At 54.8% G+C, this 23,530-nt stretch overlaps 3 protein-coding genes across 3 annotated transcripts in view; 2 read left to right on the forward strand and 1 right to left on the reverse strand.

The window, feature by feature from the left end:
• Positions 1 to 636: 636 nt before the first annotated feature.
• On the forward strand, positions 637 to 3,097 carry PROCR (protein C receptor). The gene is made up of 4 exons (XM_042024681.1): positions 637 to 806; positions 913 to 1,149; positions 2,040 to 2,306; positions 2,388 to 3,097. Exons 1-4 carry the CDS (start codon positions 746 to 748, stop codon positions 2,498 to 2,500), a joined length of 678 nt encoding a protein of 225 aa, XP_041880615.1. The 5' UTR covers positions 637 to 745; the 3' UTR covers positions 2,501 to 3,097.
• A 6,039-nt stretch (positions 3,098 to 9,136) lies between these two features.
• DNAJB11 (DnaJ heat shock protein family (Hsp40) member B11) lies at positions 9,137 to 20,789 on the reverse strand. Its single transcript, XM_042024682.1, has 10 exons — positions 20,656 to 20,789; positions 20,227 to 20,383; positions 17,348 to 17,445; positions 16,317 to 16,449; positions 15,246 to 15,388; positions 14,567 to 14,649; positions 13,991 to 14,048; positions 13,384 to 13,495; positions 12,682 to 12,841; positions 9,137 to 9,515 (listed from the first exon to the last, which is right to left on the reverse strand). The coding sequence occupies exons 1-10, from the start codon at positions 20,721 to 20,723 to the stop codon at positions 9,451 to 9,453; spliced, it is 1,077 nt and encodes a 358-aa protein (XP_041880616.1). The 5' UTR covers positions 20,724 to 20,789; the 3' UTR covers positions 9,137 to 9,450.
• Positions 20,790 to 21,118: 329 nt separating this feature from the next.
• The window catches only part of TBCCD1 (TBCC domain containing 1), a 9,902-nt gene continuing 7,490 nt past the window's right edge, over positions 21,119 to 23,530 (forward strand). The window contains exons 1-3 of the mRNA XM_042024683.1: positions 21,119 to 21,467; positions 21,569 to 21,718; positions 22,986 to 23,352. Coding sequence (XP_041880617.1) covers positions 21,123 to 21,467; positions 21,569 to 21,718; positions 22,986 to 23,352 — 862 coding nt within the window. The 5' untranslated portion in view covers positions 21,119 to 21,122. The remainder of the gene's footprint in view (positions 21,468 to 21,568; positions 21,719 to 22,985; positions 23,353 to 23,530) is intronic.

Here is a 23,530-nt window from a genome sequence, read left to right on the forward strand (position 1 = left end):
TTCCATGACAGTATTCCATGCCATAGCAGGCTGTGGGATGCCATTATGTGCCACCCCAGGCTGTGCCATGCTCTGCCAATGAGATGAGCTGGAGCTTTTATTAGAAATTTCGCATTTTAAGATTTTTAAATTTATAATTATTTTAGGTGTAATTAAAAAACAAACCTGTGGAGGAAGCCCTGCCATGGATTTCTCACCCCCACCGCCCAGCTCAGCTACCCAGAGTGTCACCCCTTTCCAGGGAGGGAGGTCCTGTTGCTGCTGGGTGCCCTCTCCACACCAGATGGGTGCAGCGCGGTGCTGCGAGGCTGCTCCCTCCAATCCTCCCCATTCCCTGGGAATGGTCCCCATCACAGTGTCCCCCTGGTCTCCCACATCCCCCAGGGGAGTGGCACGGGGCTCTGCCCAGCCAAGGCATGGGGAAACTGAGTCAGGTGCTGGCTGCTCGCCCAGTTCCATCTGTGCCGGGGGAGCTCGGAGCCTCATCCTGCATCCTCAGGCGCCGCGGGGCCCGGCATATCCGGCATGGAAGGGGTGCGGGTGGCTCGGGTTAAGGAAATGGGAGAGACCTGGCCGGAGTCCCGCTCTCCTCCTCCCACAGCCCCACCTACCCGGCCCTCTTTAACATCCCATGGACCAGCCGTAGGGCTACCAGCGCGTCTCCAGCGCGGTGCCCACGCTGAACTCCGTGCCGGGCCAGCCGTGGGGCTACCAGCACGTCCCCAGCGCGGTGCCCGTCCCCACGATGCTGCTGCTGCTGCTGCTGCTGCTCTGCGGGGCCCTGGGCTGCGGGGCGGAGGAAGCGGGTGAGGCAGGGACACGGCGGTGGTCGGGGATGCTGGGGGTGGCCTGGGGGCACACGGGGCTCACGGCGGGTGACGGGCGGTCGGTGATGTCCCGCGTCTCCCGCAGCCCCGCTCGCCTTCACCATGCTCCAGCTGACCCGCGTCTACAGGGGCAATGCCATGTTCCGGGGGAACGCCAGCCTGAACGGGGAGCTCAGCCACCTCCTGGACGAGCAGAATGTCACCCAGGTGCTCCCGCTGGAGCCTCCGGACGCCTGGGCCCGGCGGCGGAACGACGTGATCACCTACCTGAAGAACTTCAGGCAGCTGGTGAAGCTTTTCCACATGGAGAGACCGACCAACTGTGAGTGGTACCCGGGGGACAGGGGCGGGCCCCCGGGGAAGGGGAGCCTCTCCCGCGCTGCCGGGGCACGGGGGTGGCTCTCCAGGGACAGATGGACGAAGGGATGGGCACATGGGCATGTGCAAAACCACTCTGTGGGCAAAGGGAGTCCTTCTGTGGAGCCGGGAATTTCTTACCCTGGGAACGGGATGATGCTCAACCTGTTGCTGCTCCTCAGGAAAAGGGCTGGGGAGGAACCCTGTCTGCTCCCTGCCTGTATCCCACCCGCACCCTGCCTGCTCCCTGCCTGTGCTCTGCCTGCATCCCACCTGGACCCCACTTGCACCCTGCCTGCATCCTGCTCACTTTCTGGCTGCTCCCTGCCTGCATCCCGCAGCTTGTGGGAGCTGTGGGACGCTGCTGGCGATGGCTTCGTGCTCCTGCCTGCTCCGCTCCATTAACCCTGTCACCTCTGCTGCTCCTGCCCGGGGTGTCCTTTTCCTTTTCCTTTTCCTTTTCCTTTTCCTTTTCCTTTTCCTTTTCTTTCACCGGTTTTGCCCCGGCCCCACATTCCTGTACCCTTGGGGAGCCCGGTGTCACCGCGGGGTCTCTGGCATGACCCACCCCACCCCTGCCGGTGTCCCTGTGCTCCATCTGCAAGAGCCACGAGCAGCTCTGTGCCCAAACCCTCCCTCTCTGTAAAACCGGAGCTGTGCTGTGCGGAGATAAGGGAGGGAAAATAATCCCAGCCTCTGGAAAAGTCACTGCCATGACCAAACCGAGGAGAAGCAAAGCCGCGGGAGGGTTGGGTGGTGCGAGGTTGAGGCTGTGCGAACTCAGCGCCCAGTGAGGGCCACGGGGCGCTGAGGGTGGGAGTGTGGTGACCCTGTCCCCTCCCTCTGTCCCCGCAGTCACCCAGCACCTGTGCTGCCACCTCGGCTGCCGCCTCTTCCCCAACGGCACAGCCCAGAGCTTCTACGAGGTGACCCTCAACAGGACGGCGTTCCTCAGCTTCCACGTCCCCAACGCCACCTGGGAGCGGCGCTGGCCCGGCGAGCTCCCGGTGGCCGCCTTCGCCCAGGCACAGCTGATGAAATACCCCACAACCACCCAGGACCTGCAGTATTTCCTCAACACCACCTGTGTCAGCATCCTGCAGGCTCAGAGCGCCAGGACAGGTCCGTGGTGGGGCCGGGGTGGGGGACAGGGACGCGGTGGCGTGGCCCAGTCGTCACCTGCGTCCCTCTCGCCTCTTGCAGGAAAAGTCAGCAGCCGATCGCGCGCTCCGCTGGTGCTGGGGCTGATCCTGGGGAGCCTCGCCCTGCTGGGCATGGCCCTGGGCATCTTCCTGTGCACAGGAGGGAGCTGCTAGCGTGGGCAGCTGGCCCATGTCACCCCATGGACAGAGGGGACGGACCCGTCATCTTCCTGTGCATCCATCAGCACCCTGCGGAGGCGGGGGACAGACCCATCATTTCCCCGTGGAGTCAGGGGATGGATCCATCATCTTCCCAAGGATCCAGCAACTCTCCGTGGATCCACCATCACCCTGGGGAGGCAGGGCCTGGATCCATCATTCCTGCATAGAGACAGAGGATGGATCCATCATCCCCCCGTGGAGGCAGGGACCAAGGCCATCCCTCCCGAGGGATGCACGTTCCCAGTGCCACAGGCTTTGCTCCCCAAGGACACCAGTGGCTTCCCAGTCCTGTCCCAGCTGCACTGACCCCTCCAGCAGCCCCCAGACCTGTGGACGGTCCCCACGCTGGGCAATGCACTGAGACCACACAGAAACACTGGGCACGGATGGAAAAATGGTGGGGAGGGACGTGGGGGGGAAAAGCAGCAGGAGAAACAGCCATGGAATGGTTAAAAGGATGCTGTTAAACCCTCATTTATCCCTGTTCCAGTGGGGATGGAGGGAGGATGTCACACCTTGTGTAATAAAACCACCCATCAGCTCCCCCCACACCTCTGGCTGCTCTCATTCCCCTCGGCAGCACTGATGTGGGGCTGTGGATCCATCCTGGATCACGGCTGCTGGTGCTGGGTGGGCTTGTTGGTGTTGCCAGCCCCTGTGCCAGACCTTGGGTTGTGTGCTAAGTTTTCCAGGCCTCTGGAAAGACACTGGTGATGTTTTCAGGAGGGTTTTGCACCTCCTGAGCTCACTGCAACCTTCTCCCAGTTTTGCTTTGGCTCAGTTAAGTCATTTTCCCAACATTTTTCATTTCCTCGCTTGGTGTGAGACGCTGAGGTCAAGCACACACAGCTGTGAGGGGACAGTTTCGCTTTTCCACAGTCCAAATCTGAGCTAAAAAGTCTTTGACTGTTTAAACTTTGATTGCATCAATAGAAACTCTTGGCCACGTTTCCCTCTCACCCAGAAGGGCATTTTGAGCTCTCCCGCTCATCTCCACTCCTGTGGCGGCAGGAAGGGCTGGGGATGAGCCAGGAGCTGGCGGGGGACAGCACAGGAGAGAGGTTTTCCTGGATTAGCTTCCAGCTCTTTCTAAACACCCTGCAGGCAAGACAGGGTGGGATGAGGGAAGATGGGAAAAGAGATGAGGGACAGAAGGGATGGGAAGATGACCTTAGGGGTTGTCCTCTTGGAGGGATGGAGGAGGAGGTCTCCAAAGCCCACATCTCATCACCCTGGCCCCCAGCCACCCCCGGGCTCCTGGGGCAGGGGCCGGGGCGCTCCCCACCCTTGGCGGGCTCCGAGAGGCCAGAGAATCCAAAACAACACGGATGAGGCACGGGAACGTCATCGCTCGGCCCTCGAAGCAGCGCCCTTGGCAGGAGCTGTGCTGTGGGCCGAGCGCTCCGTGTCCCTGCTGCCGGCACCCAGGGACACCAGGGCAGTGCTGGGGACACCAGGGCAGTGCTGAAGGTCCCACGTGCTGCATTTGCTCCCCACAAAGGGATTCAATCCCTTCCAGCCGGGAGAAACCGCTGCATTCCCGGCTCTGCTTTGGCTTTCGGACTTGGGGCATCTCTGCTACCTGCAGATGTTGCACCGTGGTCCCCAAGACCTGGAGTGATTCCCATTGCCAGTCCCCCTTCCCTGGGGTGCAGCCCCTTGCTCCGGCTGGGATGGGTGAGCGTGGATGCTGTGGGATCCCCAAGGCCGCGATGGAGCGGGGATGGCACCCAGGACAGAGCCAGGCGGGAGACACTGGGGGGAGGCCTGGAACAGCGGAGCTTGTTTTGCTTTTTGCTGCAGAAATGTGTCATCTTTTGGACAGAGGAGCAAGTCTGAGCTTCTCCACCTCAACCAGCTCTGGAAAAGCCCTTTTCCTGCCCTCAAGCCCCCCTGTGTCTGGAGAACGCTCCAGAATGGAGCTGACTCTGCTGCTGCTCTCGAGTTTCCACGAGGGGCTGGGGCAGTGAGGATCTCCCAAAAGTGCAGGACCCCGAGGAACAGCCTCATCTCCATCGGTGTCCATAGGCAACACCCCCAAACCTGGCACCTCCATCCCAAGGCACATCCCTGGCAGTGACCGACTCTGACCTGGACGTGCTGGCCAACAGCAGAGGGGTTCTGGTGGCAACATCCACCTCCAGCATGTCGTAGCCTCAAAATTTCTCTTCCTCATCCCAAACATCACCATTTGTTGCCCCAACATTTCCCTTCCTCACCCCAAAATCCTCAAGTGCCTCATGGCGGGGCCACCGAGGCCTGGCTGGGTGTGGCAGGTGGGGACACGTGGCCCGGCTGCCCCAGAACTGGGAGCTGGGCTCCCGTTCCACCACTGCTCTGACACGGAGCAGCTTCCTGGCAGCCGGCAGCCACACTCGTGGCTCATCCCTTCCCAAGTTTGGCCACTCTTCCACCCCGGATCACAGCTCGGGACAGGAGCCAGTGCATATCCCATCAGTGAGGGGTGGTTTTCATTTTCTCCTCAGAGGATTTTTGGGTTCTGCAGGAAACCTCTGGCAGCTTCAACCAACTCCCATCCCAGTTATCTGCAGGGATTGCCGGGCAAGGCTTTGTTCTCCACTCATGGTTTCCCTCAGCCCACTCCCCCATCGCTGTCTTGGGTAAGGGCTGAGATAAGATGCCCAAGCCTCGATCCTCGTTCAGTGAGGCAATGCCCATGTGCCAGGAACCAGCCCTTCGCCCCCATGCCATGGGGAACTTGGATGGGGTGGGCAGGTCACCCTGTTCCCTTTTGGACATCATCTCCCTCTGGAAGGTTGACATCTCCATCCATGTCCTTTGGGAGCTGCTGTGCCCCAGGACAAAGGGCTGGATGGCTCCAGGAGCTGCCCAAAACCAGTGATGGGCTCTGGTGCCTGCTGGGGTGGGAGGGGGAAAAAAAAGTGGGGCTGATGGGATCCATCTGGAAGGAAGTGGAATTATCCCTGTAAACACCTCTTACGCACTCGGAGCCTGCACTGGTGTCATTGTGGCTTTTCAGGACTAAACAAACCCCGTCCTTCCAAATTCCCGGAGGTCACAGCCCCAGATGTTTTAATTCCTGCCTTTGGGACACACTTGTTAACCCCAGGGGCTGCACTGGGGTGAGGGGATCTGCTTTTTTTCAGGATGGAGGCTGGGATCTGCTTCCTAGCAGCCTCCTACTCCCACATGGAAGCAAGCAGCTCCCTGGAAAAGCCTCCCAGCACAGAGAAGGGCCGTGCTGGCCACTCCCTCCTCGCAGGGTGGTCGGTGCTCAGCGCTGCCCTCTTCCCTTCCTGCTCACCTCCCAGGTCAGCTGCAGGAAACGGGAGGAGAGAGCTGGCTGCAGGCCAGGAGCAGGGATACAGGGCAGGCAGGATGAAGGCAGCAGGTACCACCCATCCCACACCTCTGCCCTGCCCCAGAGGGCTGCCCTCTCCCTGGGGACCGCTCTGGAGCTCCTGCAGTGCAGGCAAGCAGCGATGGGGGCTGCTGGCTGGGAATCACAGGAAGGATTCCAGCGAGGAATCATCCCCTCACCTTCCCTTCCCAGCTGGAGGCCCACTCCAAACCCACGTGTGCTCAGAGCAGCCTTCTCCTGGCACCAGCCCCTTCCCCCTCCTTCCTCCACTGCTCAGCCCCGGGGCAGAAAGGTTCGACAGAGATAAGGACATGAAAAACCAAGATTTTTCTGTGGAAAAACCTATGCTTGCTTACACTGCGCTTGCAGAGAAGTTTCCCTGGAAAAATAGCTCTTTGGGAACACTTCCACCCACTTCCCAGAGTTGGGAGCAGCCTTTGGTGTGACTGAAGCCATTGGGAGCAAAGCCCTCCTTCCCAAGACCCCCATACCAAGGGCTGAAACTCCTTGGAGCAGCCCCAAAATGTCACCCTCCAGTCTGGGATGGGGAATGCGGCTCTGGGCGCAGCCAGCCCAGGCTGTGGAGGGACAGAAGACACGGACAAGGCTGCAGGGCACGATGGAAACGTGGATCTGAGCCCTGTACTCCCTCCTGTCATCAACCTGCTATGGAATCCTCATCCCATCTGCTCCTTCCCCTCCCCTGGGACGGGAGGGATCCAGCCAAAGGGTGGGAACGCAGCGCTGGTGGAGGTGATGACATCTAAAGGCCAGCCTGTGCTGAGGCCCTGAAGGAACACAGGCAGCTCCTGCAGGTGCTGAAAACCATTTCCCTTCAGGAATAAACCAGGACCCCGTTTCAGCCAGGCCTTCCCAAAGCAGCATGGACATCTGGAAGTGCATTCCGAGGAGGAGTGTTTTCCTAGAAGAACTGAACAACATGCCTACATCTGAACCCTCACAATCCCCTCTGTTCCAAGGATTTAGGTTAAAAGAGGCACAGGAAATTTGGGTTTATTTGTTCCAGTTTGGGAATGGTGCTGCTTAGAAAGGACTGGAAATTCAAGCTGTGCATTACAGAATTCCCAGTCTGGAGGTTCACGGTCATGATTACATTTTGGTGCCAGACCAAGGTGTGAACACCTAAACCTCGTGGGAAGCATTTCTATGGATAAAGGAGTCCATGTGTGCCATGACTGGCTCCCACCAGCTCTGTGTCACCAGAGAAGGGGACAGAGGATGCCATGGACACCGAGCATCCTCCACACCCCCAGCTCTTGGGGGACAAATATTTCCCCATGACTGTAGAAAAAGCACAGCGTGAGTGGGCCAGAAGCAAAACCAGTGGGAATGTTTGAGCAAACACTGCTGTTGCTGCTGGGCAAAAGCATGGAAGCCCTGGAAGCTTTGTGTGGAGGTGGGAAAGGCGTTGGGTGCTGGCTCCAAAACACACCCCACAGCAGGGGGAAAAGGGTGGAAGGAAGCAGGGGGACTTGGTTGGAATATGGGGCTTTTTTCCTGTTTATCTCCCTGCTGCTGTGCAAGCCGGGGCTCTGCAGCCATTGTTGTGTTCTCCAAAGAGTCCAGCCCCACAATTCAAGAAAAACAAACCACAGGAAGGAAAGGAATTAGCAGAGAAAGGAAAAGCAGCAGTGGGAACAAGGACTCGGGCCCAAAATAAACCTGTTGGCTGCTGCTGGGGGTTACACCTTCCCCTGCAGGAGAACCTGGAATTTAGGGGTGAAATCCTGGCTTTTTGGGTTTATTGCTACAGGTGAGCAGGGTTGCAAGGAGCTGGAGTAAGAGCAAACAGCCCCACGCACAGGGATACAGGAAGGAATTTCTTTGGAATCTGAGGTTTCCTAGGAACTTAAACTAAGAGGGAGCAGAGGCAGAGTTGCCTGCAGCACCCGGAAAAGACTGGGCATGGTGGGCAGAGGGAGCAGCCTCAGCTGGGATTACCACGTTATCCTTAGGGATCCTGAGGAGCAGCAGAGAGCAAGGGTTTGGCATTGCAGGTTTGTTTCAGCTGCTCCCCAAGCCCCTGCTGTGCTCTGCCAAGGCAAATGTACACAGGACCCAACAGGAAATCTTCCCGGGGCTGCTGCTTCCCCTGCGTCACTCCCACTGGAGCTGCAGGGGTGGGTGGGACTTGCTGGACTGAGGGCACCACGGACACAGGGGCTGTGCCCACCTTGAGCTGCTTCCAGCTCCCAAGGAAGGAAAACAGGGAATAAACTGAAAACAAAACCACCTTGAGGCTGCATCTGCTGCTTCCCAGCAAACACTTCCCTGTAGGCAAACCAGAGCCCATCCACTTCCCAAATAGGGAATGGGGTAGGGAGAAGCTGCAAGGATCCCACTTTACAGCCCCCAAGATCCCTGAAGGAACTGGAAGGAGCCTGGAGCCAGGTGGGGTTGGGCTCTTCTTGCAGGGAAACAAGCGACAGGACAAGAGGAAATGGCCTCGAGTTGCTCCATGGGAGGTTTAGATTGGATCTGACAGAAAATTCCTTCCCTAAAAGGGCTGTCCAGCCCTGGCACAGCTGCCCAGGGCAGCAGTGGAGTCCCCATTCCCAGAGGGGTTTGACAGACATGTGGATGTGGCACCTGGGGATGGGGGGCAGTGGTGGCCTTGGCAGTGCTGGGGGAATGGTTGGACTCGACCTCAGAGGGCTTTTCCAACCTTACTGATTCCATGATTTCTGTTGCTGCCTGGCACAGGAAAGCCCAGGTCTGTCCCAGAAACACATCACCAGGGAGGTTTTGCCATTCCAACTCCAACAAACACTTTATTCCCATCAGCCTCACCCGTCCTCACGGAGGACAGAGCGCAGGAGGGGAGGGAGCTTTTCCAGACTGCTTCCATGTGGGGGCAACGAGGGACAACCAAGGCCATGAGGAGCCATTCCCAAATTCCACCATGACCAAGGAGTCTTTGCTAAGCTGGTGCAACTTCAAATTTCAAACCAAGCGTTGACTTTTGGGACTTGGTAGTTAAGAGAGCCCACAGAGGCCTTGAGAGACTCTTTTCCCAACCAATTGTGGGGCCTAACACAGCCCAGTGCACTCCCAACAGCATCAATATTCCTGCCCCAAAACCAGACTCTGAACTCAGAGGGGAAGAAAGGGGAGGAAGGGCTGAGATTAAAAATACCACCCCAAAACAACAGGAATTTGGAAGAAATTTACACGAAGGACGTAAAAAGCAGGAGCAGCTATGAAAATAGGTTGAGATGGCCAAGAAAAGTCACATCAAAATATATTTAAAAACCAGAAATTCCAATCTGTGTGGAATTTAAAACTCCTTTTCCCCACCTATGTTTTCCTGCTCAAGGAATCTCTGTTGTTCCAGGACGTGGAACATGATAGGCAGCACCAGTTATGTCCTGAAAAAGTATTTCCCCAAACTCTGAGCACTTCCATAATTTACAAACCAAAAATGAGCTAAACCTCAACCATCTCCCCCCTCCCTCTTCCCCCTTCTACAGTGGGCAGGAGAAAAGACCGTGAACAAATCTGACTTTGCATTTCCAGGGAAGTCCAAGTTTTCCTCACATCAATATCCCTGCAATCCATTGTAGACCTTCTGCACTGATCCTTGCTTCAACAGCTGCTTGAGACCTGCAAGGGAAGGGAGAATGTCACATGCAGAGCACAGCAAAGATGTCAGGATGACTTTTCCAACGCTTCTTCCCCATTCCTGAAATTCTGAGCATTCCCAGGAACTGGCAGTTCAAGGATCTGTCGGTATCAAGTTCTTACCAAACAGGCTAAAAGGGTGAGTCAGCCCTTAAATCCATAATAGCTCATCTCCTGGGGTCGGCACGACAGGGCAGGGCTGGCAGGTCTCCACTGCTGCTTAAAGGGCAAGTCCACAAGGAGCAGAGGAAGCAGAGTGGCAAGGATGGATGTGTCACTGTTTTTCCAGAGATTAGAGAGGGAGTCCCCTCTGATGAACTCAGCCTGGTCACTCCTCACTGCCCTGGGACCCCGCAGGACACGGCTCAGAGCAGCCTCAGAAACCACTGAGCCCAAAACAGCACCCAAACCAGAGGGAAACTCCCAGCACTGTGGGTAACTTTCAAATAAGCTTCACTAAAAGAAGGACATGGAGGGGCTGGAGCGTGTCCAGGGAAGGGAACAGAGCTGGGGAAGGGGCTGGAGCCCCAGGAGCGGCTGAGGGAGCTGGGAAAGGGGCTCAGGCTGGAGCAAAGGAGGCTCAGGGGGGACCTTGTGGCTCTGCACAAGTCCCTGACAGGAGGGGGCAGCCGGGGGGGGTCGGGCTCTGCTCGCAGGGAACAGGGACAGGAGGAGAGGAAAGGGCCTCAAGTTGCTCCAGGGGAGGTTTAGATCGACTATCAGTAATGAAACCAACCAATTTACTTGTACAGAAGAAAATTCCAACCTTTCAGGCATGCAAACCCTTCAGGAAATCCTGCTAAAAACCAGTCTGTCTCCCTGCAACCCTTGTCCTGCTTGTCTATCCTTAAACCTTTCTGGCTACACATTCTACTGTCCTTGAAAACCAGTGATGGGATGCACAAGGGTCACAGTAGCTGTGTTAAAATACTGGAAAACAGTCTTGGAAGTAGTAACTGGAAGCAGGCCGTCTCTCTGCCAGGCAAGAACTTCTCATGCTCCTTGCCTGATGGCCAGAGATTCCTGAAATCTTTTCAGGAACACCAGGACAAAATGAACCCCTGTCCAGGAACTGCTCATTATTGGGAACAGGTCATTTTCCAAGGCAAATTCGCTTCCTCTCCTGCATCCAGAGGAGGCTCCAAGTCACTTCCCAGCTGGTGGGTGAGAGGATGTGGCTCCTGGATGTGTGGTTCTTAGAAAGGAAGGCTGGAGCTGGAGAAAGGTGTGCTCCAGGAACCCCGGAGAAAGTGGGATTAGCACCATCCCACACCTCATTTCCGGGCAGCTCCCACACCTCTGGCAGCTGCCTGAAGGACATCCTCAGTAGTGCACAGGATATTTCAACACGTATCCGAGGTTTAATCAGGAATTCCAACCAGGAATCCTAATAATTGGTGCTACTGCACTTCAGGCACCTTTTACTGGAGCCTGAAGTCAATTTTTCCTTTGAAATGCTGCTGCTACCAACAAAAAGTGACAGGTTACAGCACAGAGGGAGAGGCAGCTCTGACCAACAGCGATCAATTCCCAGTGCAGGAAAGAAGGGATATTATTTCTGTGACTCCAAAGCTCAGGCTGGTGCTCTCAGAGCCAGAGTATCTTCTGACAGCCCCAGGAGATGGACATGTGGTCAGGAGATAAGAAATGAGGGCCACTGCCAACAACAAGGAAAAAAGGGATGTTTTGAATTCTGCAGCCTACAGTTTTCCATTCAATGAGTACACTGAACTGCTGCCTCACACAGAGATAGACCTATTCCCTCATAAAACTCCTGAAATCACGGATGTTTGGAGACACCCAGCACACAGAAAGGCATCTGACTGCCTACCCAGTCACCTTCCCCTGGGAAATGTGGAATTGCTTTAGGAGGGAGAGGAACACCCAAGGCCCTGTGCCTGGACACACTCATGCCAGTGCCATCATCTTTTTGTTCCCAGATATCCATAGGGCTGTGTGAGCAATTCTGTCAAAAACATGGAGGCTTCTGTCACTGCTCCTTGCCCAGTGTCCTCTAAACTGCTAAGAGCAACAGCTGGAATAACCTCACACCTGTTTCAGAGCTGCTGTTGCCTGATGGAGCTTCTGGAAGGGAAGCAGAGCCTGGACTGAGAGCTCACAGTGACGCGGTCATTGTGCCCTGCAAAACACTCGTGGAACAAGAGGGAAAGCCCAGATAAACCCACAAACCAGCCTCACTCTAAGCCCAGCCTAGAGGAGCAGACCTCTCAGCCCAAAGAGCTGCAGGAAGAGCCACAGGACGTCTGGAGCTGCAGCCACCAATTGGACTGCACATGGCAGCTGGCACAGTGTGGCCAAGGCAGCGGCAAGTGCCAAGGGTGAAATAAAACCCACTCAGGGCTTGGCTTCCCACTACAAACTTGAGGAGTCCAGGAAATCCACTAAAAGAAGTGAATTCAGGCTTCAGAAGAAGCCCTGGGAGAAGCTCTGGGGATGGGGATTTCCTGAAGAGCTGCAGTGTACATGCCAGCAATATCTTTGTCCCGTGACAGAGGATGAGGCCCTTGATTCCTACTCTGATGAAGAGCAGCTGGAGCTGCTGTGAGGCACAGCAGAGGCTGCTGGAGCAAGGAATTTCCCAGTTTGGAGTACATGATTTACCCTCCTGGCCATTTCAGGATTCCTACATGGTTCATCAGGTTTCCATCTGAGCACTGAAGATGAGCAGCAGATCTCTCCTAGAGGGTGGAAGGAGCTGTGGGGAGGAACAACCCTCCTCCTGACGCAGCGTGACATTCCTTACCCTCGGCAGCAGAGGGATTTCCACAAGTCTTGCCTCCAAGAAAGTAGCAGCAGGGGCTGGGAAACTCTTTGTGATCCCATTCCAGCCGAAGCAAAGCAGACAGAGGCTAAGCCCAGCAAGGCTGTGGGGTCAAACAGATGGGCAGCTCCAAAACAAAGCACCTGCAAACTTGCCAAGAGCTACATTCCAGCAGCAGCACATCCCAACCTCAGCCACAACCATGGCAGCCAAGCCTCCTTGCTTCCAAGGGAAGTGGGAGTTAATCACAGGCCATCAGCCAACTGTGTTATGTTGGACAAAGGGAACAGGGACAGCACAGCCCCTCCTGACTGCTCCAGCCCCTGGATGAGCTGTGCCAGGTTCAGGTGGGCTCTGGACACGCACCTTCCCGCTGCTCGAGCGTCAGCTGCTCCTTGGGGAACTCCACGTCGAAGGTGATTATTAGGGAGCCTTTGATGTTATTGTTATCAAAGTTTGGAAGACCTTCTCCCTTCTTCCACAGTTTGGCGCCGGGTTTTGTGGTTTTATCCCGGGCAATGTGAACCTGGGGAGAAAAGGAATTTGAGAACATTATTAGTGTTACAAGATCAGGAAGCCAGGATCGTTGGGGTTGGGAAAGATTTCCAAGACCATTGAATCCAAGCCATGACTGATCCCCACCTTATCAACCACAACAGAGCACTGAGGGCCACATCCAGATGTTCCTTGGACACCTCCAGGGATAGGGACTCCACCACCTCCCTGGACAGTCCATGTTCTGTGTGTGCACCCCAGCACTCCAACACTCTTTCCAACCCACTGGAATGCTCAACCTGGCATTGATTCCTTGCCAAAACCAGCGATATCCCATGGCTCCAGGCAGTTTTAGTGGACATGTGCCAGGACTAACACCACCCACTGCTGGGACAGCCTGGAAGTGAGACACACACTGTGCAACCCTCGTAGAGAGCCCATTTTGGCTCCTTGGGAATTGGCCTGGAATGCTCCAGCAGAGGGAATTCTGTAGATAAGCAGACCCTGAGCAAGCCAAGCCTCAGCACAGAGCTGCAGGTGAATGTGGGATACACACAACACCCTGGGCCTCACCTTGTGCCCATCCAGGTGGGCAATATCCATCTCAAAGCCTGTCAGTGCCTCGACCAGCGAGATTGTCACATTTGTGTACAAGTCATCTCCTCTCCTTTCAAACACTGGGTGCCTGGGGAAAGAAGAGCCATTGAACTTTTCTCCTTCCCCAGAGGGGAAACAGGTCCTCGAGCTTCTTTCCTTCTGTTTGGGAGTTTGGAGAAATCATAAATAGGAAGGGAAGTGAGGAATGAATCCAATTTAGCCTCATTTTCCTGTGTAAGATATGCACTGATAAATGCCTTTTCTATTTCTAGGACACTGAGTGGTGAGGTGTGGCAAGAAGCCCTGACTCACACAGCAATCTTTTTAGTAGTGCATTTCCTTACAACAGGGAGATTGTGTGCTAGGAAAAAGAGGATATTTCATCTGAATCACACATGGTGAATTCAAGCCAAAAAAATTAAGATACTTTCATAATTCCACTTTTAACAGCATCAAATCCAGCTCCTCCAGCACTATGAGGGTTGAGCATCCTGCACAGCCCTGAGTGCCAGGCCTGCACCTGCCCTGCTGAAGGGCAAGCTTCACCTAGCCAAGCAAGAGCCTAACTAGGCCAGAGACTTACTTAAGGACTTTTATTCGGAAGCGTAAATCTCCTGGCTCCCCATCCACGTGGGGCTCACCTGTGGGGGAGAAAAGAAAGCTTCATTTAAAGGAAACAGTTAGGAACAAGTGGAGAGACAAGCAGGCTGTGACAGACTTGCAGCTCACAAGCCAAAGGGAAAAAAAGCGACTAAGTAATCTTTGGATGACTGAAATTCTGCTTAAAGAGCTTAGGACTTTCTGAGTGTTGCCTCAGCCAGGTCACAGCTCTGCTGTTCTGGAAGAGCTGTCTGCATGTTAATGATGTCCTTCAGTCACTGAAGGGCTTCATCTCCTTGGGCAGAGGGGATGCCTTCACATGCTCAAGCCTGGAACAAATGCTCCTGCTCAAGTGTTATGTGAAACATCAGATTTCGAGCCGGTTTTGTGCACGTCCCCACTCCCAGCTAAGGAACTGTGTTACCCCGACTCAGGAACACACTCCTGGATTTCAGCACGTGCAGAGGACACAGCACTTCCAACCACACGGGGGGCTTGGGCACTGCCAGTGCCAGAGAACCACGGAAGAGGAGCAGCTCACAGCTGAGCACACACTCACCTTCCCCGATGAAGGGATACTCCATGCCATCCCTCACCCCTGGCTCTATCTCCACCTCCAGCGTCCGCTCCTCATTCACCAGCCTGAAAGTGGGAAGAGCAACCCAGCACTCAGTTTTCAACTTTATTTATTTATTTATTCCAACTTCACCTCAACTTTTCATTTGTGTTACCGGGGTGAGCAGAACACCCCCGCAAGCTCACACCTGTGCTCTCCTTGCTCACATCTAAACCTAGTGGGTCAGAGCTGCCTTTTGGGTGAGCTGAGACTCAGGGAGCAGAGAAGGTGAAGTTAAAAGCTCCCAAATGCACAGTCAGTATCAGGGTGTGTGACTACAGCATGGCATTCCACATCCAGCTGCTCCCAGCTGTGTGCCTCCCGTTCAGATTTAGCTGGGGAACTTCCACTGCAGTGTGACTGCGCAAGGAATAAAAGGCTGGCAGAGGAAATTGGGGAGTTCTACACCCAACAGAGGTGGCTGTCTCTGCTGGAAGAATAAAGAGTGGCTCCCTGGAAATGAGAAGCCGGAGTTAAGCCTTCCCGAAGTCCCCAGTTCTCCCTGGGAATACAGGCTCGTTCCCCCACCTAGAGGTGGGTTTTGGAATAAACACGCCTGTATTACTACATAAAATCACGGGATTTATGGTTCTGTGGAGCAGGAAAAGAGCACCAAACTCACTTGACGTTGGGACATTCATCACAAACAACTTCCTGAGTCATCTGGAAGCGCCCAGGCCCCAGCTGGGTGGTTCTCATCTCCTGCCTGCAGTTGCATTTCCGTTTGCCAGGTGCCTGTCTTGCCACTGGCTTGTTCCTGACAACCTGCAGGGAAGAGGGAGAGGTTGATGCCAGCGTTCCTGGGTTTCCACAGGGTCTGGATTCCTCTGAGCAGAGAATGGTTTGGGTTGGAAGGGACTTTCAAGATCATCTAATTCCAGCCCCATGCCACAGGCAGGGACGTGTTGTTGTGTGGTGCTGCCACAGTAGCTCCAAATGTGGCCTCAGCAAAACACGGACAAGTGTTCACCTTGTGATCACACATTAAACACCAGAAAAGCTCTCTCTGACATCACTATTTGCCATTCTCTTTCCTTTTCTACACTTTTCCACACAGGAAAGGTAACCCTAGGATGGAACACCCCATGCTTTTGGTCATGACACTTCCTTGTCCCACACAAGGGGGAAATTATGTGGACTTCCCCCAACAGCCACAACATGAAACCAGGCAGTGGAAAGCCAATGTGCAGACAGGAGGAATTGTCAGCACCAGAGATGGAGCTTGCTTAAAAGAAGATAATAATTTTCCACATACTCTTCTCAGTTATATCATCTGGAAACCTGCAGTGACATGTTTGGCCATAGGAGACTGAAAAATCCTCAGCGTGGTTTTGCAAGAATTGCAAAGTGAATTTGAAGCTTATGAACAGCCCCTCAAATATCCCTAAATTCTACAGAGGGACAATTTCCACCTCTTCCAACTGGGCTGCTGCACTAATCAAGCTGAGCTGGTGACTGACAGCCAATAAGTCAGTGTTATCACACTTTATGGAGACACTGCCAGATGCAAAAGGTGAATAAATGTGTGGTTTCTTCAGTAAACTACAGGAAACAGCACCACAACATCCTGCACCGCCAGACACAGAAAAAGAGCATTTATTTCAGCTCTATTTTTGGGGAGAAGATATTCTGAGCTTTGGTCAGGCACCTCAAACCTGGGAACACTTGGAAACACCGAGATAAGTGAACTTACTTCTACAAAGTTTCCTGAATACACCTCCTCCAGGGTGACCTCCAGGTCCACGATGATGTCGCTTCCTCGGGGAATATTCCTGTCTTGCTGGCGAGGGTTTCCTCCAAACATGAAGCCAAAGTCCCCAAAGAAGCTGGAGTTAAGCACATTGATTAGGTCAGGAAGGAATTCTGGGCAAATGCTTCTACTCCACTAAAGAACAGCCTCCTCAGAGCTCCAGAGTAAACCCAGGAACCTCACTTTGCTCCTGCAGAACACAACTAAAGCCTTCAAACAAAGCAGCCACTTTGGAAAAGTTTTCTGCACTAAGGAAAGTGAGATTTGGAGCAGAACACTCAAAATCTGACCTCTCCACACTGCACTGCTGCTCAGCTGCCACCACCACAAGGTGTAAACTCTGAGTAGCACTGCAAGTCACTGCTAGGAAGTTGGTTATCAGTAGTTTGAGGACAACAAGGATGAGGAAAACACTCTAGGAATCTTGCATATCGTCCCTCAGAACAGAGCAGAGCAGCAGTGCAAGTCCTCACCCAGCATTACAGGAGCTGAGCAACTTCCAGAATTATTTTAGGAAATTTATCCAAAGGGGCAGAAAATCAGGTTCTGTCCAAGCAATGTGCAAGTGCCTTTGGTTTTTAATGCTCCAAATTCTACAGGTGCTGTGCAAGTTAACACAGAAGGAAAAGTGTCCCCAAAGTGATGTGTGACAACAGGTTAAAGCCCAATCACACACAGCTAACCTGAGAAAGTTTCCACATGTTTGAAGCAGGTGCTGCACCTGAAAAATCACCCACAGTGCCCAGAGGTGCCGACGTGGGAAGTCTCCACTGGCTCCTGCTTGCAGCAAGGAGTGGTGCACACCAAAACTGGAAATTGCATGTGGGATACCCACTGGAAACGTATTCCTTCAAATTCTCAACTCGCACATCAGCGACTCTGGGCCAGGTAAAAACTCTGTCAAAGGGGTGCTTGAGCATCACAGAATCAGAGCAGCAGCTGTAGGACAGCCCAAAGGGGTTAAACCTCCTTACTGGGAGAAGATGTCTCCGTGGGAGCTCTGGTGCCCATCCTTCAGGCCCTCTTCTCCGTAGGCATCGTACTGCTTCCTCTTCTCCTCGTCTGACAGCACCTGGAAAAGGCAGGGATGTAGGAAAGGCTTTCACCTGGAGCTGAGGGGAGGTGTTGGACAAGGCTCTGAAGGCCCCCAGCACTTTTCACTGGGGACACTACAGGAGCCCTGCTCGCTGTGCTGTCTAGAAAAGTGAAGCCCGTAATAAGCACGTTTCGGTCATTAAAAAAGCAGGAGCAACACAGAAAATGTAAACATTGAGCTTACCTTAAATATTAAAAAAGAAACAGAAGGAATAACTCAAATCCTACAAAGCAGGACATGCTGGAACAAATAATCACATACCACCACCCCTGTGTCTCAGCCATGACTTCTAAGACTGTAAAGCATCGATTCTATTTCCTGAGTTTTGATCTTTGCTCTTTCCTGCCTCAGAGATGCAGAAGTCTCTGGTCACATTTAGTTTCCCTTGCCCTTCCTCTCCCATTGATCATATTTGGGAAGGCCAGAGTTGCCAGGTTGGCTTTCAGAAGGCTGGACAGGAGTGGGAACAGGTGGAGATGTGACTCAACAGGTGGAAAAGCAGCTAAAAGATGAAAACAAGCCGTATTTGGGGTGTTTGGAGAAGCTGTGGCTGCCCTATCCCTGGAAGTGTCCAAGGCAAGGCTAGATGGGGCTTGGAGCCTCCTGGGATAGTGGAAGGTGTCCCTGCCCATGGCAGGGGACTGGACAAGCTTTAAGGTCCCTCCCAGCTCAGACCATCCTGAGGTTCTGTGGAATTATAACCACTGATAAATGCCAGCAACAGGGAAAAAATCAGCGCTGACTTCACTGCTTTCACCCAGAAGCTAAGGGTTCAGCTCTCCCTTTGCCACCCGAGATTCCCATGGAAACTCCTCCCAAATCCATCCTTGTAGAAGAGTCTCAGCTCCCTCCCCTGGGATCAATCTCCTTCCTAATTGAAACAGCTGAATTCAGACCACGCTGCTCCGGGCTGGAATCACAGAGCCCATGAAAATGAAGAGACTGAGCAGGTTCATTAACCTACTTTCCCCTCAGTTTTTCGGAGAAAGCTTTGCCATAATCAGCTACCCAGACCCTGAGCAGCAGTGCTGTTAATAGAGGCTTTATGGTGAGGAAAATTCTGGTTTAGGTTATAAGGGACACCCAATTCTGGCTCCATTTTGCCCAAAACAATCAAATCAACTCGCTGTACCCACAGCTAATTCAGCAGAAGTATTCCCAAGCTGTCCTGGCTAAACACAGGGCATCAAAAACTTCCTCCAAACCCCGCCCCCCCCCCCCCCCCATCAATAGTGGATTTCTGGTCTGATTTTACAACCATTTTTACACCCAGCTTTTAAACAGAAAGAATAATCTCAACTGCTGGCAAAGATTTAAATCAACTGGAACTCGAGGAAGAGAAATCCTTTCCCAGCATGAAGTGCCAACAAGATGCCAGCTCACAGAAGCAGCACCAAGCTCACAGCCCCACATGCATCAATCCTGAGGTGCTGCAAATGACAGGGAATTATTTTTATCCACAGAAAATTTCTTTACATTCGTTTTCCCTGTAATAATTAAGCCAGTTTATTTAAGTCAGACCTCAAAAAGGGTCCCAGCTCTGAGACACAACTGAAGTCAACAGTTTTCTTTCTCCACACAGAGAAATAAACTCCAGCTGGCTCTCTCACTTCCTCATTTGAGGAATATTTGCATACCTGAGGAGCACCAGGGATGGAAGCAGGAGCCAGGCTACAAACCCTTTCCCCTGCAGCTGGATTCTTCCCAAAGGACCCCAACCTCCCCCACAAAGAGCAAGTCACCGCTAGGAAGTTTTGCTAATGGAATTTTTCAGCACCTCAGGGCCTCTCTGCTGCACAGGGGAGAGCAGGAGCAGATGGAGTCCAACAGTGACAGAAGGAGGACAGGAAACACGGAAGAAACAGCCTGCATTCCATCACTGCGTTACGTACAGCCAAGGAAAGCAGGCTTTGGCTTCAAACCTTTGGGCAAGACAATAATCTAGATTTGATTTATTTAATGCACCCTGCTATTAGTGTGAGGCATCATTTGCATGCCACAACATTATCATGGAATAACAGGAATCCTCCTGTGACCCACAATTACTTTCCTCACTTAATATCCTCTAAGCCCAAGGCCAGCACCTTCCACTTCCCATCAGCTCAATCCCAGCCAGGCCCTACGCACACTTGGAGCTGCTGCACCTGCACTTGTCCCTTGAGGAACTGCCAATAAATTCCAAACAACTTTAAGCCGGTGCCTTGGCTTCCTCCTGGCTGAGAGAGCTGAGGTTTGCATTGTCCTCTGGCAGGAGCAGGAGCTCTCCAAGCAACCTGGTATCCCCTCTGTCTTTGTTTTTCCTCTGGGAGAGTGTCTGGAACTGGATGTACTAACAGGGGCAGGATGGAATTTGGTGCAGTAATAGGGGGAGGATGGAGATTGATGAGAAGGAGAAGGAACAAAGGGAATTGGATGTGGAAGGTGTCCCTGCCCACGGCAAGGGGATGGAATGTGATCATCTTTAAGTCCCTTCCAATCTAAACCATCCTGGGATTCTGTGATAATAAAAGGTGCAGGATAGAATTCAATATATTAACAGGGGGAAGATGGAATCTGACATGCTAACAGGGGAAGGCTGGATTCCAGCTGCACCTTATGGAAGAGCCTCCACATTCCCTACAAACCTCCTTTCCCCATGCCCTGAACGTTACAGGATGAATCCTCACGAGTCTCAATGGCCAAGCTCCAGCCTGTTTTATCACGAGCCCCATCCACCCTTCCCAGCCCGGGCAGGACATTCCCGGCTCCCGGCCTCACCTCGTAGGCAGCGCCCAGGTCCTGGAACTTCTCCTGCGCCCGGGGGTCGTCGGGGTTCCTGTCGGGATGGAGCTGCAGCGCCAGTTTGCGATAGGCCTTCTTGATGTCCTTGATGGAGGCGCCGCGGGACACTCCCAGGATCTTGTAGAAGTCTCTCCTGCCGTGGGGGGAGAGAGAAGGTGAGGGAAGGGAGAGGGGAACAGGGAGATGGTGAAGGAGAGCGGGGACGAGGGAGAAGGGGAGGGAGAGGGGAATGAGAGGGTGAGGACAATGGGAGGGAGACGGGAAGGGAAAGGGGCGAGGGGAAAGAGGAGAGAGGAAAGCGATGAGGGGAAGGGAGCGGGGTCCCCTCAGCGCCGCGGCCGCCGACCCTGAGTAGGGGGAAGGCCCGGTGCTGAGGCGGAACCCCCCAGGCCCGGGTGCACTCACCCCGCGGCGGCCTCCCCGCAGAGGCAGAGCAGGAGGAGGCAGAGGCGGCCGATCCAGGCGGGGGCCATGGCGGGCCCGGCCCTGCCGGCTGAGGGGGAGCGGCGGGAGCGGCGCGTCCGGGCAGCTCCGCAGCGCCCCGGCCCCGGCGGCCGCCGCCAGCCAATGGGAGCGCGGGGTGTTCCCCGCCAGCCAATGGGAGCGCGCCGCCGCGCGCCGCCAGCCAATGGGCTGCTCACACTTCACCGCCGCCGGCCAATCGCCTGCCGGAGCGTCGCCGCCGTGAGCGCCGGCCGCGCCCCGCCATCCCTGCAGAGTGACTTCCTTCCCAACAGCCAATCAGCGGGCTCATTGCTTATTCCCGCCCCCGCGCTGGTAGCCGCAGCCAATGGGCAGCGGCTCCCGGAGGGCGGGAAGGGCCGTCTCTATGGTGCCCGCGGCGGAAGCCGGAAGTGGCGGCGGCGGCGGCGATGGCGATGGCGGCGGCGGGGCCGGTGCGGCTGTGGGTGCGCACGGATCCATTCCTGGTGGGAGCGCTGCCGGCCCCGCCGCCCGCCCGCCTCACCCCGCACTACCTACGCAAGGCGGCCGCCTACGCCCGCGCGCGGGCGGACCAGGGCTGCTTCCCGCGGCTGCGCTGGCCCTGCTGGCGGCACATCGCCTGCGGGAAGCTGCAGCTGAGCCGCGAGATCGCCTGGCTCTACTTCGAGCTCTTCCGCGGCCTCCTCGGGCCTGCCCCGCCCCTCCGCCTGCGCTGGGCCGAGGCTGAGGCGGCCTGCGCCAGCGCCGAGGAGCTGGAGCGGGAGCGGAGCAAGGCAAGAGCCCTGAGCCGGCCTAAGGCACGGGGAGCCCGGCCCCTGCCTAAAGGGGAGCCCGGCCCAACCTGACTCTTCTGTGTCTCTCCCGTGCTCTCCAGCTCTCCGTGGACACTCTGCAGTTCCTGCTCTTCCTGTACGTCCAGCAGCTGCACAAGGTTTCCCTGCGGAGGTCTCTGCTCGGGGACGAGTGGCCCAGCCCCAGGACCAAGTCTCCCAGCCTGACCGGGAAATCGGCGGGCGGGAATAAGGTACTCGTGCCTGTGGGATTCTCCGCCTGCAGGGGCTTCTTCGCTGTGGGGAGCTGCCTTGAGGGGGCTTGGAAAGGGGCAGCTTTGTTCTTGGCAGGGTTTCACCCGTGGCAAAGTGTGAGCAAGGGTGCGGTTGCCGAATTCCTGTTCCGTAGTAAACGAAGTGAAGTTGGCGTGTTCTCTGCAGCTTATAAAAAGGTTTTCTAAAGTTTTCCGTGAGACTTTCCTGGAGTCCAAAGCCGACTGAAAATTCCCTGAGAGTCTTGGCAAGTCTCCCTTTAAGAAGCAACAGCCTCTTTGCTTTATTAGTCAAGCAGGAAGCTTTCCTCATGCTCATAGTGTGTTTCCCATGGTCCATTGTGGGGTTTTGGATCCCAGGGTGTCCCCTGCCATCACCCTCTGTTTCTGAGAGGGGAGTTGGTTGTTCAGCTGTAGATCAGCCACGTGGAAACGCTGTTTCCTTTTAAAATACTGTCAGGTAATTAAGAAGGAGGGAGCTGGATGTGTCCCTGTGTGGGAGAATGGATTACACAATTTGCAGCCCTCTGTAAGGCCATGCACACCTCTGGAATTCTGGCACGGAGCAGGATGAGCTGGTGAAATGCAGCTTGGGGCAAGCTGGAATCATGAAAAATAGGAGCTGGATAACTTGATGCTGAGCCATTGAACAAAGGTGGCGAGGAGAAGGTGTAATCACAGCCGTGTGTTCCTTCAGCAAAACTCAGCTTTGTTAAGCTCTGCCAGAATTCCAGTCTCCTGGTTTGTTTTTTTTCTGGGGGGGGGGGGGCTGGAGCACTTTAGAATTTGAAATAAGGGTTCTTTCAGAGGGTTTGGTTTATTGGTGCACTCGCTGGGGAGAAATGACCCTCTGCTTCTTATCCTGGAAGGCAGCACTGAACCCTGGCCGCAGGTCTGGCCCAGCCACAGGGATTTTCCAATGGAGCAGCTCCAAGACCTCGAGTGTCAGTTATTGATTTGTTTCCTGCCTTCCAGTGCCAGCAGGAGCGGCCTGGATTTGTCTGGGATTGTAGCAGAGCCTGGTGCTGCTGTCTAGAGGGAAATACGTGGTGTTGGAGCTGGAATGAAATGTTTTATTTTGAGTTTCTGGGGGGAGGTGTCTCTCCATCTTCGGAAGAGCAGAGCAGGAATGAGCACTGTGTCTGACTGGATTTCCTTCTTTTAGCAGCATTCTAAGCAAGGACTTGTGTATATGATGTCCAGGGAGCTTCTCAGCTCCCAGAACTCACCCCCTTTGTGTGTTTTCCAGAACTGGAACGACCAGGAGCACCTTGCCTTTGTGCAGAGTCACCTGTTGGATATGTTGGAGCTGCTGCTGGAGCCGGAGCAGCTCTCAGCCACTTCCCATTCCAGCTGCAGCAGCCTGGTGTCCTACGAAGCCGTGTGTGCCCTCAGCTTCCTGCTCGAGGGCACCCACAGCAATTCCCGCACGGTCTGGCCCCTCCACGAGCTGGCCCTCAGGCAGCCCTGCCAGGGCCACAATGGGTATTCCAAGGTGGCCCAAGCCTTCTCCCTGCCCAAGCTGGAGAGCTGGCTGCGCTCCTCCCTCACCGCTAATCCCTTGGGAATGACTGTCTGCCTCAAGGCTGGGAAGAAGCTGGCGTGGGCACAGCAAGGTGGGAAGAACTGCTGGGAAGTTGGTCTTAGAATGTGGGGGGAATGGGGGTGTGGGAAGGGAATGGGGATGTGGGGGGGGAAATGGGGGGAACTGGGATGGGGATGGGGGAACGGGGGTGTGGGGGAGGAGTGGGGAGGAATATGGGGGTAATGGGGATGTGGGAGGGAAATGGGGAT

Source organism: Corvus kubaryi, unplaced genomic scaffold (assembly GCF_017639235.1).
Source record: "Corvus kubaryi isolate FWS band 111438036 unplaced genomic scaffold, C.kubaryi_AGA036_p1.0 37264, whole genome shotgun sequence".
Lineage (NCBI taxonomy): Eukaryota > Metazoa > Chordata > Aves > Passeriformes > Corvidae > Corvus > Corvus kubaryi.